Source organism: Mugil cephalus, chromosome 19 (genome assembly GCF_022458985.1).
Source record: "Mugil cephalus isolate CIBA_MC_2020 chromosome 19, CIBA_Mcephalus_1.1, whole genome shotgun sequence".
NCBI classification, from domain to species: domain Eukaryota; kingdom Metazoa; phylum Chordata; class Actinopteri; order Mugiliformes; family Mugilidae; genus Mugil; species Mugil cephalus.
Window position 1 is genome coordinate 1,008,169 of NC_061788.1, and position 13,277 is coordinate 1,021,445.

General features: G+C 44.6%; 1 protein-coding gene across 2 annotated transcripts; it reads right to left on the reverse strand.

Annotated features, from left to right (window-relative positions):
• Window positions 1-15: 15 nt before the first annotated feature.
• Window positions 16-13,249, reverse strand: fsd1l (fibronectin type III and SPRY domain containing 1-like). Of its 2 annotated transcripts, none has more exons than XM_047570241.1 (13): window positions 13,130-13,249; window positions 12,354-12,449; window positions 12,151-12,282; window positions 11,980-12,081; window positions 11,880-11,902; window positions 11,488-11,609; window positions 10,280-10,495; window positions 8,717-8,815; window positions 8,510-8,636; window positions 7,264-7,349; window positions 6,804-7,058; window positions 1,720-1,808; window positions 16-339 (listed from the first exon to the last, which is right to left on the reverse strand). In XM_047570241.1, exons 1-13 carry the CDS (start codon window positions 13,142-13,144, stop codon window positions 238-240), a joined length of 1,464 nt encoding a protein of 487 aa, XP_047426197.1. In that variant the 5' UTR covers window positions 13,145-13,249; the 3' UTR covers window positions 16-237. The 2 variants fall into 2 exon arrangements, with proteins under 2 accessions (XP_047426197.1, XP_047426196.1); XM_047570240.1 differs by having other exon boundaries at window positions 12,354-12,473; window positions 13,130-13,178.
• Window positions 13,250-13,277: the final 28 nt, after the last annotated feature.

The following is a 13,277-nucleotide window of genomic DNA, read 5'->3' on the forward strand; positions in this document are numbered from 1 at the left end:
TGAACTGAAAAGAAAGGAGTGATCACCACATGATTTTATTGGTAGATGTAAACAGAACGTGACAAAATAAAAGCCCCAGTTTCCAGGACAGGATTTTAACTGACCATGGTTTAAAATCACCATATATTATAATTAAACTATAAATAAAATCACCATATATTATAATTAAACTATAAATAAAATAATATATTATAATTAAACTATTAATTAAATAATTTAACTCAGTGGATTCAGCTTTTATTGTGAAGGGCTGCTGGGGCTCTGATTGGTCGACAGGAAGTTTCCCATGATGCTCGGCACCTGCAGACCCGTTGCTATGGTGATACCTCCACACCACACCTGAAAAAGTTTTACTGCGTTAATACTGCAACACAGCAAACATCTCTGCAGTACTACTACAAGTACTCGTATACTGCAGTAGTACTAGTTACTGCCAGTAGGTGGAGCAGGTTTCCCACCGACCGAAGGGTCACGGGTTCAATCCCCACAGGGAACAACCTGACGTGTCCTGGAGCATTTACCAGCAGTACTGTAGTAGTACTGTAGTAGTACTGTAGTAGTACTAGTACAGTACTGTAGTAGTACTGCTAGTAGCAGCAGTAGCACTATTAGTAGTAGTAGTACTATTAGTAGTAGCAGTAGTAGCAGTAGTAGTACTGTAGTAGTACTAGTACAGTACTGTAGTAGTACTGCTAGTAGTAGCAGTAGTAGCAGTAGTAGTACTGTAGTAGTACTAGTACAGTACTGTAGTAGTACTGCTAGTAGCAGCAGTAGTACTATTAGTAGTAGTAGTACTATTAATAGTAGCAGTAGTAGCAGTAGTAGTACTGTAGTAGTACTAGTACAGTACTGTAGTAGTACTGCTAGTAGCAGCAGTAGCACTATTAGTAGTAGTAGTACTATTAGTAGTAGCAGTAGTAGCAGTAGTAGTACTGTAGTACTAGTACAGTACTGTAGTAGTAGCTAGTAGTACAGTAGTAGCAGTAGTAGTACTGTAGTAGTACTAGTACAGTACTGTAGTAGTACTACTAGTAGCAGCAGTAGTAGTAGTAGTAGTAGTACTATTAGTAGTAGCAGTAGTAGCAGTAGTAGTAGTACTATTAGTAGTAGCAGCAGTAGTAGTAGTACTATTAGTAGTAGCATTAGTAGTACTAGTAGTAGTATTAGTAGTAGTAGCAGTAGTACTGTAGTAGCAGTAGCAGTAGTACTAGCAGTAGTAGTAGTACTATTAGTAGTAGTAGCAGTAGTAGTAGCAGTAGCAGTAGTAGTACTAGTAGTAGTAGCAGTAGTAGTAGTACTATTAGTAGTAGTAGCAGTAGTAGTAGCAGTAGCAGTAGTAGTACTAGTAGTAGTAGCAGTAGTAGTAGCAGTAGTAGTAGTACTAGTAGTAGTAGCAGTAGTAGTAGTACTGCAGTAGTAGTACTAGTAGTAGTAGCAGTAGTACTGTAGTAGCAGTAGCAGTAGTACTAGCAGTAGTAGTAGTAGTAGTAGTACTATTAGTAGTAGTACTAGTAGTAGTAGTAGTAGTAGTAGTAGCAGTAGTAGTAGTAGTACTAGTAGTAGTAGTAGTAGTAGTACTATTAGTAGTAGTACTAGTAGTAGTAGTAGTAGTACTAGTAGTAGTAGTAGTAGTAGTAGTAGTACTAGTAGTAGTAGTAGTAGTAGTAGTAGTAGTAGTAGTACTAGTACTAGTAGTACCAGTAGTACTGCAGTACTCACCATGAAGGCAGGAACCAGCGACTGGTTGAACTTTGTTTTGAACGAGTGAAGAAGACGAAGTCGATCGACGTCGATGAAAAATAAATCACCTGAAAGAAAAAGGAAACATCGTGAAAGTTTCCTTCCTGTTTCCTTCCTATGTTTCCTTCCTATGTCTCCTTCCTGCTTCCTTCCTGTTTCCTTCCTATGTTTCCTTCCTATGTCTCCTTCCTGCTTCCTTCGTGCGTTTCCTTCCTGCGTTTCCCTCCTATGTTTCCTTTGTGTGTTTCCTTCCTATGTTTCCTTCCTGCGTTTCTTTCCTACGTTTCCTTCCTACGTTTCCGTCCTATGTTTCCCTCCTATGTTTCCTTCCTGTGTTTCCTTCCTATGTTTCCCTCCTATGTTTCCTTCCTGTGTTTCCTTCCTATGTTTCCCTCCTATGTTTCCTTCGTGCGTTTCCTTCCTGCGTTTCCCTCCTATGTTTCCTTCCTGTGTTTCCTTCGTATGTTACCTTGGTGCGTTTCCTTCCTATGTTTCCTTCCTACGTTTCCTTCCTATGTTTCCTTCCTGCGTTTCCTTCCTACGTTTCCCTCCTATGTTTCCTTCCTATGTTTCCTTCCTGCGTTTCCTTCCTGCGTTTCCTTCCTACGTTTCCCTCCTACGTTTCCTTCCTACGTTTCCCTCCTGTGTTTCCTTCCTATGTTTCCTTCCTACGTTTCCTTCCTGCGTTTCCTTCCTACGTTTCCCTCCTATGTTTCCTTCCTATGTTTCCTTCCTGCGTTTCCTTCATACGTTTCCCTCCTATGTTTCCTTCCTATGTTTCCCTCCTATGTTTCCTTCATACGTTTCCCTCCTATGTTTCCTTCCTATGTTTCCCTCCTATGTTTCCTTCCTGTGTTTCCTTCCTACGTTTCCCTCCTATGTTTCCTTCCTGCGTTTCCTTCCTACGTTTCCTTCCTGCGTTTCTTTCCTATGTTTCCTTCCTACGTTTCCGTCCTATGTTTCCCTCCTATGTTTCCTTCCTGTGTTTCCTTCCTATGTTTCCCTCCTATGTTTCCTTCGTGCGTTTCCTTCCTGCGTTTCCCTCCTATGTTTCCTTCCTGTGTTTCCTTCGTATGTTACCTTGGTGCGTTTCCTTCCTATGTTTCCTTCCTACGTTTCCTTCCTATGTTTCCTTCCTGCGTTTCCTTCCTACGTTTCCCTCCTATGTTTCCTTCCTACGTTTCCCTCCTATGTTTCCTTCCTGCGTTTCCTTCCTACGTTTCCCTCCTACGTTTCCTTCCTACGTTTCCCTCCTGTGTTTCCTTCCTATGTTTCCTTCCTACGTTTCCTTCCTGCGTTTCCTTCCTACGTTTCCCTCCTATGTTTCCTTCCTATGTTTCCTTCCTGCGTTTCCTTCATACGTTTCCCTCCTATGTTTCCTTCCTATGTTTCCCTCCTATGTTTCCTTCATACGTTTCCCTCCTATGTTTCCTTCCTATGTTTCCCTCCTATGTTTCCTTCCTGTGTTTCCTTCCTACGTTTCCCTCCTATGTTTCCTTCCTGCGTTTCCTTCCTACGTTTCCTTCCTGCGTTTCTTTCCTATGTTTCCTTCCTATGTTTCCTTCCTGCGTTTCTTTCCTACGTTTCCTTCCTACGTTTCCGTCCTATGTTTCCCTCCTATGTTTCCCTCCTACGTTTCCTTCCTGTGTTTCCTTCCTGTGTTTCCTTCCTGCGTTTCCTTCCTACGTTTCCCTCCTATGTTTCCTTCCTATGTTTCCCTCCTATGTTTCCTTCCTGCGTTTCCTTCGTATGTTTCCTTCGTATGTTTCCTTCGTATGTTTCCTTCCTGCGTTTCCTTCCTATGTTTCCTTCCTATGTTTCCCTCCTACGTTTCCTTCCTGCGTTTCCTTCCTATGTTTCCTTGGTGCGTTTCCTTCCTATGTTTCCTTCCTGTTTCCCTCCTATGTTTCCTTCCTATGTTTCCCTCCTATGTTTCCTTCCTGCGTTTCCTTCGTATGTTTCCTTGGTGCGTTTCCTTCCTATGTTTCCTTCCTACGTTTCCCTCCTATGTTTCCTTCCTACGTTTCCCTCCTATGTTTCCTTCCTATGTTTCCTTCCTATGTTTCCTTCCTGCGTTTCCTTCCTACGTTTCCCTCCTACGTTTCCCTCCTATGTTTCCTTCCTGCGTTTCCTTCGTATGTTTTCTTGGTGCGTTTCCTTCCTATGTTTCCCTCCTATGTTTCCTTCCTGCGTTTCCTTCGTATGTTTCCTTGGTGCGTTTCCTTCCTATGTTTCCTTCCTGCGTTTCCTTCGTATGTTTCCTTGGTGCGTTTCCTTCCTATGTTTCCTTCCTATGTTTCCCTCCTATGTTTCCTTCCTGCGTTTCCTTCGTATGTTTCCTTGGTGCGTTTCCTTCCTATGTTTCCTTCCTGCGTTTCCTTCGTATGTTTCCTTGGTGCGTTTCCTTCCTACGTTTCCCTCCTATGTTTCCTTCCTATGTTTCCCTCCTATGTTTCCTTCCTATGTTTCCCTCCTATGTTTCCTTCCTGCGTTTCCTTCGTATGTTTCCTTGGTGCGTTTCCTTCCTATGTTTCCTTCCTGCGTTTCCTTCGTATGTTTCCTTGGTGCGTTTCCTTCCTATGTTTCCCTCCTATGTTTCCTTCCTGCGTTTCCTTCGTATGTTTCCTTGGTGCGTTTCCTTCCTACGTTTCCCTCCTATGTTTCCTTCCTATGTTTCCTTCCTGTGTTTCCTTCCTATGTTTCCCTCCTATGTTTCCTTCCTACGTTTCCCTCCTATGTTTCCTTCCTACGTTTCCTTCCTATGTTTCCCTCCTATGTTTCCTTCCTGCGTTTCCTTCCTATGTTTCCTTCCTATGTTTCCTTCCTACGTTTCCTTCCTACGTTTCCTTCCTACGTTTCCTTCCTATGTTTCCTTGGTGTGTTTCCTTCCTATGTTTCCTTCCTGTGTTTCCTTCCTATGTTTCCCTCCTATGTTTCCTTCGTGCGTTTCCTTCCTGCGTTTCCCTCCTATGTTTCCTTCCTGTGTTTCCTTCCTGCGTTTCCTTCCTACGTTTCCCTCCTATGTTTCCTTCCTATGTTTCCTTCCTGCGTTTCCTTCCTACGTTTCCCTCCTACGTTTCCTTCCTACGTTTCCTTCCTATGTTTCCTTCCTATGTTTCCTTCCTATGTTTCCCTCCTATGTTTCCTTCCTGCGTTTCCTTCCTACGTTTCCCTCCTATGTTTCCTTCCTATGTTTCCTTCCTACGTTTCCCTCCTGCGTTTCCTTCCTATGTTTCCTTCCTACGTTTCCTTCCTGCGTTTCCTTCCTACGTTTCCCTCCTATGTTTCCTTCCTATGTTTCCCTCCCGTGTTTCCCTCCTATGTTTCCCTCCTACGTTTCCTTCCTATGTTTCCTTCCTGCGTTTCCTTCCTACGTTTCCCTCCTATGTTTCCTTCCTATGTTTCCTTCCTGTGTTTCCTTCCTATGTTTCCCTCCTATGTTTCCTTCGTGCGTTTCCTTCCTGCGTTTCCCTCCTACGTTTCCTTCCTGTGTTTCCTTCCTGCGTTTCCTTCCTACGTTTCCCTCCTATGTTTCCTTCCTATGTTTCCTTCCTGCGTTTCCTTCCTACGTTTCCCTCCTATGTTTCCTTCCTATGTTTCCTTCCTACGTTTCCTTCCTACGTTTCCCTCCTATGTTTCCCTCCTATGTTTCCCTCCTACGTTTCCCTCCCGTGTTTCCTTCCTACGTTTCCTTCCTATGTTTCCTTCCTACGTTTCCTTCCTGCGTTTCCCTCCTATGTTTCCTTCCTACGTTTCCCTCCTATGTTTCCTTCCTATGTTTCCCTCCTATGTTTCCTTCCTGTGTTTCCTTCCTATGTTTCCTTCCTGCGTTTCCTTCCTACGTTTCCCTCCTATGTTTCCCTCCTATGTTTCCTTCCTGCGTTTCCTTCCTGCGTTTCCTTCCTACGTTTCCCTCCTACGTTTCCTTCGTGCGTTTCCTTCCTGCGTTTCCTTCCTACGTTTCCCTCCTATGTTTCCCTCCTATGTTTCCCTCCTGTGTTTCCTTCCTGTTTCCTTCCTACGTTTCCTTCCTGCGTTTCCTTCCTATGTTTCCTTCGTGCGTTTCCTTCCTATGTTTCCCTCCTATGTTTCCTTCCTGCGTTTCCTTCCTATGTTTCCTTCCTATGTTTCCCTCCTATGTTTCCTTCCTACGTTTCCTTCCTGTGTTTCCTTCCTATGTTTCCTTCCTATGTTTCCTTCCTGTTTCCTTCCTATGTTTCCTTCCTGTTTCTTTCCTATGTTTCCCTCCTACGTTTCCCTCCTATGTTTCCTTCCTATGTTTCCCTCCTATGTTTCCCTCCTACGTTTCCTTCCTGTGTTTCCTTCCTGTGTTTCCTTCCTGCGTTTCCTTCCTACGTTTCCCTCCTATGTTTCCTTCCTATGTTTCCTTCCTATGTTTCCTTCCTGCGTTTCCTTCGTATGTTTCCTTGGTGCGTTTCCTTCCTGTGTTTCCTTCCTATGTTTCCTTCCTATGTTTCCTTCCTATGTTTCCTTCCTGTTTCCTTCCTATGTTTCCTTCCTGTTTCCTTCCTATGTTTCCCTCCTACGTTTCCCTCCTATGTTTCCTTCCTACGTTTCCCTCCTATGTTTCCTTCCTGTGTTTCCTTCCTGTGTTTCCTTCCTGCGTTTCCTTCCTATGTTTCCTTCCTATGTTTCCTTCCTATGTTTCCTTCCTGTTTCCTTCCTATGTTTCCTTCCTGTTTCCTTCCTATGTTTCCCTCCTATGTTTCCCTCCTATGTTTCCCTCCTACGTTTCCCTCCTATGTTTCCTTCCTGTGTTTCCTTCCTGTGTTTCCTTCCTGCGTTTCCTTCCTATGTTTCCCTCCTATGTTTCCTTCCTATGTTTCCTTCCTATGTTTCCTTCCTGCGTTTCCTTCGTATGTTTCCTTGGTGCGTTTCCTTCCTATGTTTCCTTCCTATGTTTCCCTCCTATGTTTCCTTCCTGCGTTTCCTTCGTATGTTTCCTTGGTGCGTTTCCTTCCTATGTTTCCTTCCTGCGTTTCCTTCGTATGTTTCCTTGGTGCGTTTCCTTCCTGCGTTTCCTTCCTGCGTTTCCTTCGTACCGTTGTCGTAGTCGCAGTAAACTCCGATGCGCTGAGGCAGCGTCCAGTCCAGCGTCTTGACGCGGTTGTTGTGTTTGGCTGAGAGGGAGCTCTGCAGCCATTGGCTGGCACAGAGACACCACGAACCCGGGCTCTTCCCTAATTGGTCAAAGCGGCCCAGGCTGCCTCGATAGGCCACGCCCACGCTGAATGACTTCCAATCTGCCAGGGGGCGGAGCTCCCAGTAGTGAACGCCACTGGTCATCTCCTGGTCACCTGTTCACACAGGAACAGTCAAAACCTTCAAAATAAAAGCCCCAACACATAACATGTACATTTAAACTCCGCCCACATTCCCATGATGCTTTGCACCAGCAGTGGAAACAACATGAAAGAAGGCGACAACAGGACGACACAGTAACACAATGACCTGTAATCTACAGAGACAGTCTTTAGAGACAGTCTTTAGAGACAGTCTTACCCAGGACTGTGTAGGAGTCTCCTGAGAATCGGTCTCTTGCTCCTCGAGGAGTCGACGTCTTATTGGGTGAAGGGGTGGAGCTACGACTGTGGACAGGAACACGTGAAGAAGACGATGAGGAGGAAGCCACGACACACACACACTAACACACACACACACACTGACACACACACACTAACACACATACACACACTAACACACACACACACTGACACACGCACAATAACACACACACACACACTGACACACACACACTAGCACACATACACACACTAACACACATACACTAACACACACACACACACACACTGACACACACTAACACACACACACACTGACACACACACACACTCACACACACTAACACACACACACACTGACACACACACACACTCACACACACAAACACACACTGACACCACACACACTACACCACACAAAACACACTGACACACACACACACTAACACACACACACTAACACACATACACACTAACACACACACACTGACACACACACACTAACACACACACACTGACACACACACACACGCACTAACACACACACACACACACACTGACACACACTAACACACACACACACACACACAAAATGAACACACACACACACACACACACACTAACACACACACACACACACACACACACACTCACACACACTAACACACACACACACTGACACACACACACACTCACACACACACACACACACTGACACACACTAACACACACACACACTGACACACACACACACTCACACACACATACACACACTGACACACACACACTGACACACATACACACACTGACATACACACACTGACACACACACACTGACACACATACACACACTGACACACACACACACACACTAACACACACACACACTGACACACACTAACACACACACACACTGACACACACACACTGACACACATACACACACTAACACACACACACTAACACACACACACTCACACACACATACACACACTGACACACACACACTAACACACATACACAAACTGACACACACACACACACACCACACACACACACTAACACACACACACACACACTGACACACACACACACTGACACACACACACACACACGTGTTGATGTTTGTATGTGTGTGTGTGTGTCAGTGTCAGTGTGTGTGTGTGTGTCAGTGTGTGTGTCTCAGTGCGTGTGTTGGTAAAGTCGTGGCCTGATGACATCATCACCTGGCCCTGGGGTCCTTCCCTTTGAGTCGAGCCTCGTGACCTTTGACCTGTGGTTCCCATGTGACCGTGAGTCCGTCCACCTTCAGCTCAGCGTGAGCCGTCGCCGCCTCCAGCCCGAAGTTAAACGCTGCGACAAAAACCTCGTCATCCTCAGTAAATCCACGCTAACCCACGTTAATCCGTTCATGTGCCGTGTCATGTGATCACCTGGCGTTTCCATGGCGACAGGCTCCGAGAACTCTCCGGCCGCCGCTTTGTTCCTCGCTCGCACTCGAACGACCACGAACCGCGAATCAAACTTTAGACCTGAAACACCACAAGAATTTTAACATGCTAATCCACAGCCTCCTGTTCAACCAGGAGAAGAAGAACTGACGAAGGAAATAAAGGCAAATACCGTCCATCCATCATCCATCCATTCATCCATTCATCCATCCATCCATCCATCCATCCATCATTCATCCATCCATCCATCCATCATTCATCCATTCATCCATCCATCCATCATTCATCCATTCATCCATTCATCCATCATTCATCCATTCATCCATCCATCATTCATCCATTCATCCATCCATCCATCCATCCATCCATCCATCCAACTCATCCATCCATCATTCATCCATTCATCCATCATTCATCCACCCATCCATCCATTCATCCATCCATTCATCCACCCATCCATCATTCATCCATCCATCCATTCATCCATTCATCCATTCATCCATCATTCATCCACCCATCCATCCATTCATCCATCCATTCATCCACCCATCCATCATTCATCCATCCATTCATCCATCATTCATCCATCCATCATTCATCCATTCACCCATCCACCCATCATTCATCCATCCATCCATCATTCATCCATTCATCTATACATCCATCCATCCATCCATCCATCCATCCATTCATCCACCCATCCATCATCCATCCATTCATCTATACATCCATCCATCCATTCATCCATTCATCCATCCATCATTCATCCATCCATCCATCATTCATCCATCCATCATTCATCTGTCCATCCATTCATCCATCCATCCATCCATCATTCATCCATACATCCATCCATCCATCCATCCATCCATCCATCCATCATTCATCCATCATTCATCCATTCATCATCCATCCATCCATGCATCCATCATTCATCCATCATTCACCCATTCATCTATACATCCATCATCCATCCATCATTCACCCATCCATCATTCATCCATCCATCATCCATCCATCCATCCATTCATCCATCCATCATCCATTCATCCATCCATCCATCCATCATTCATCCATTCATCTATCATCCATCCATCCATCCATCCATCCATTCATCCACCCATCCATCATCCATCCATTCATCTATACATCCATCATCCATCCATCATTCACCCATCCATCATTCATCCATCCATCATCCATCCATCCATCCATTCATCCATCCATTCATCCATCCATCCATCATTCATCCATTCATCTATACATCCATCCATCCATCCATTCATCCACCCATCCATCATTCATCCATTCATCTATACATCATTCATCCATCCATTCATCCATTCATCATTCATCCATCATTCATCTATCATTCATCCATTCATCCACCCATCCATCCATTCATCCACCCATCCATCCATCCATTCACCCATCCATCATTCATCCATCCATCCATCTATCATTCATCCATTCATCCACCCATCCATCCATTCATCCACCCATCCATCCATCCATTCACCCATCCACCCATTCATCCATTCATACCTGTGATGGTGGCCTGTGTCTGGGTGATGTCACAGATTTTTTCCCAGCATGCCCCTGTGGTTCTCATCCAGACGTCCTGGTTGTTTTTCTGGTACTGGAGTTCGTAGCGTTGGTTGGAGACGCTGCTCTCGTCCTCGGCCGGCGGACGCCAGGAGACGGTGACGGCGTTGTCACGGACGCAGCAGCGGGAGACGTCGATCTCAGGAGCTCTGGGAACTGGACGTCCATCAGAGGAATAAACATTAATAACAAACATGAATGATAAAACTTTAACACTCAGGTTGGTGTCTGTAACGTGGTCACAACATCACCAGGAACCAGGAACCATAGGAGGTAACGTGGTTCCTGGTTCCTCTCAGTGAGGTTTAGTGTCATGTGGTTTTCATTGAGCCAATCAGAGAAGATCCAGGAAACATCCTCAGGTCTAATCAGGGTCTAATGTGGTCTACAAGGTCCCCCCTCTGACCTGGTTTATCAGGAACCATGAAGAAGAACAAGGTTCCCTCTGAACGGGTTTATCAGGAACCATGAAGTAGAACAAGGTTCCCTCTGAACTGGTTTATCAGGAACCATGAAGTAGAACAAGGTTCCCTCTGAACTGGTTTATCAGGAACCATGAAGTAGAACAAGGTTCCCTCTGCATGAACTCTGAGCTCATTCATCTGGATTTAATTAATCGACCGTCTTCTTCTGTCCTACAATAACAGGCCAAAATGTCGTATTTCAGAGGGAACCTAAACTCGTGGGAACAGCTTTCTGATGTTCTAACCTCCCGAGCTGGTCTCAGAGAGTCTGTTAAGTGGTTCAGAGAAACAGAACCACATGTCTCCTGGATCAACTGCATCAGCTCCATGTTAACTACAGAGTCCACTCAGTGGTTTAGGTCCAGAGCAGATCATCCTGATCCAGCCTCGGGTTTTCCTCTGGACTCGTCCTGCTCCACTATCCACTGGCTCAAACCTCATTTAAAGATCTTTTAGTTCTTTTAGTTGGTCTGAGGTTGAGCTATGGCATCTTCTGTCGACTCATTTTTAAATTCAGTTTTATTGTTCTTCTGTTGTATTTTATCCACCCCCTTAATCTACTTATATTTCATCATTTTAATAATTTATTTATCCCGAGAGAAGTTCAGTGAAACTACACTAGTCCTCTGGGTCGACTCCTGTGTTAAATATAGAAATAACGAGACTAGATTGGGCTCGTCTGACCTGGCAGGAAGTGAAGCCGCTGAAGCCCCGCCCTCTCCGTGCTGAAGTCGACCGTAAACTGCGACATATTCTCAGACGCCACCGGGCGAGTTGTCAGCCGGAACGCAGGCGCCATCGTTACCCTGGTTACGGAGGCAGGGGTGGGCGCAGCGCAGGGGGCGGGGTTAAGGGTTAGTGTGAAAGGGGCGGGGTTACATATGTTAAAGGGGCGGGGTTAATATGTTAAAGGGGCGGGGCTTGTCAGAGCTCTTATCATTGACTAATTTATTTGTGTTAATATTTTAGAACAAATCAGAATGAGATGAAATGAGACAAACAAATAGAAAAGAAGAATGATTGAAAACAAACTTTTAACAATATTTAAATCTGATTCAAACTTTTCAAAAACGTACCGTTCTTTGATTTGTTTTGCAGCCTGAAAACACAACAGATCAAATTTTAAATATTTTATTATTCATGCATGGCTTCAGACTTTTCTTCTACTCATCCTACCATGAGGAATTCTTCTTCGTTGGTGATGCTCAGCGTTTGGTTAGCGAATTCAAGCAGCTCCTCACATGACACAAGAGCAAAGTTTCCCTCTGACTGCTGCTTCTGGAAGCAAGACGCCGAGTTTAGTTTGAAAAACAAATAAAATATTCAGTAAAATTGAATGAGCTCTACCTGAAGCTCCGCCTCCTTCCTCCGCTGCTCTGCTTCAATCATGCCACGAAGCTCCGCCCCCTTCTCTTCAAGGGCAGCATTAAGTTGCTCAAGCTCCACCTCCAGCTCTGACATCACCTTACAGGACTCCTCCTGATTGGACAAAGTTCAATCTTCAGTAAAATGAAACCTTTGATAAAGAGTCAAACAGGACCGACGCTGACCTGCAGGCCTGTCATAGTGTTGTTGACAGTTTCCAGGAAGTGTTGAAGCTCTTCGTTCTTATTGGCTAACGTGCTGATGATCCTGCGCAGAGCTTCCTGTTCACCACAAAACACAAGAAACTGTGAAAACAGTCACAGAAGAAGCTGTTTATTTAGAGCACATTGGCTTCCTACTAGTTTTACAGTGTAATGTATATATATGTAGTTTTACAGTGTAGTGAATATATATGTAGTTTTACAGTGTAGTGAATATAAATGTAGTTTTACAGTGTAGTGTATATAAATGTAGTTTTACAGTGTAGTGTATATACATGCAGTTTTACAGTGTAGTGTATATACATGTAGTTTTACAGTGTAGTGAATATAAATGTAGTTTTACAGTGTAGTGAATATAAATGTAGTTTTACAGTGTAGTGAATATAAATGTAGTTTTACAGTGTAGTGAATATAAATGCAGTTTTACAGTGTAGTGACCTACATGTCTGTTGGAGCTGAATTAAGAGAGAGCGCGAGGGGGAGAGCTATGCTAACGATGAATGAGAAACTCATTTTGAGGCTTGTTGTGACTTTTATTCTGAAGAAATTTTAAGCTACATTTAAAGCGAGTTTAACGTGAGGAAGTCATGTGACCTTCACGTGGTCTGATTAGTACTAATCAGTGTCTCATTCATAGTGACGCTAACTCTCTCTCTCATAATTGATGACACCAGCAGCGTCATTGATGACGTCAGCATTGGTGGCAAAGTGTCGTGTTATAATGATCGATCGGTTTTTACCTTCTGAGCGTCCATGACCAGAAACAGCGCGACCACGGAGGAGGACGGACCCGGACTGACGTCATGACGTCTGAGCCAAGATGGCCGCCCTGTCGCCTGCTCCTCCTCCCAGGCGGCAACATCCGGGTCTGAGCGATGAATGCGGAAG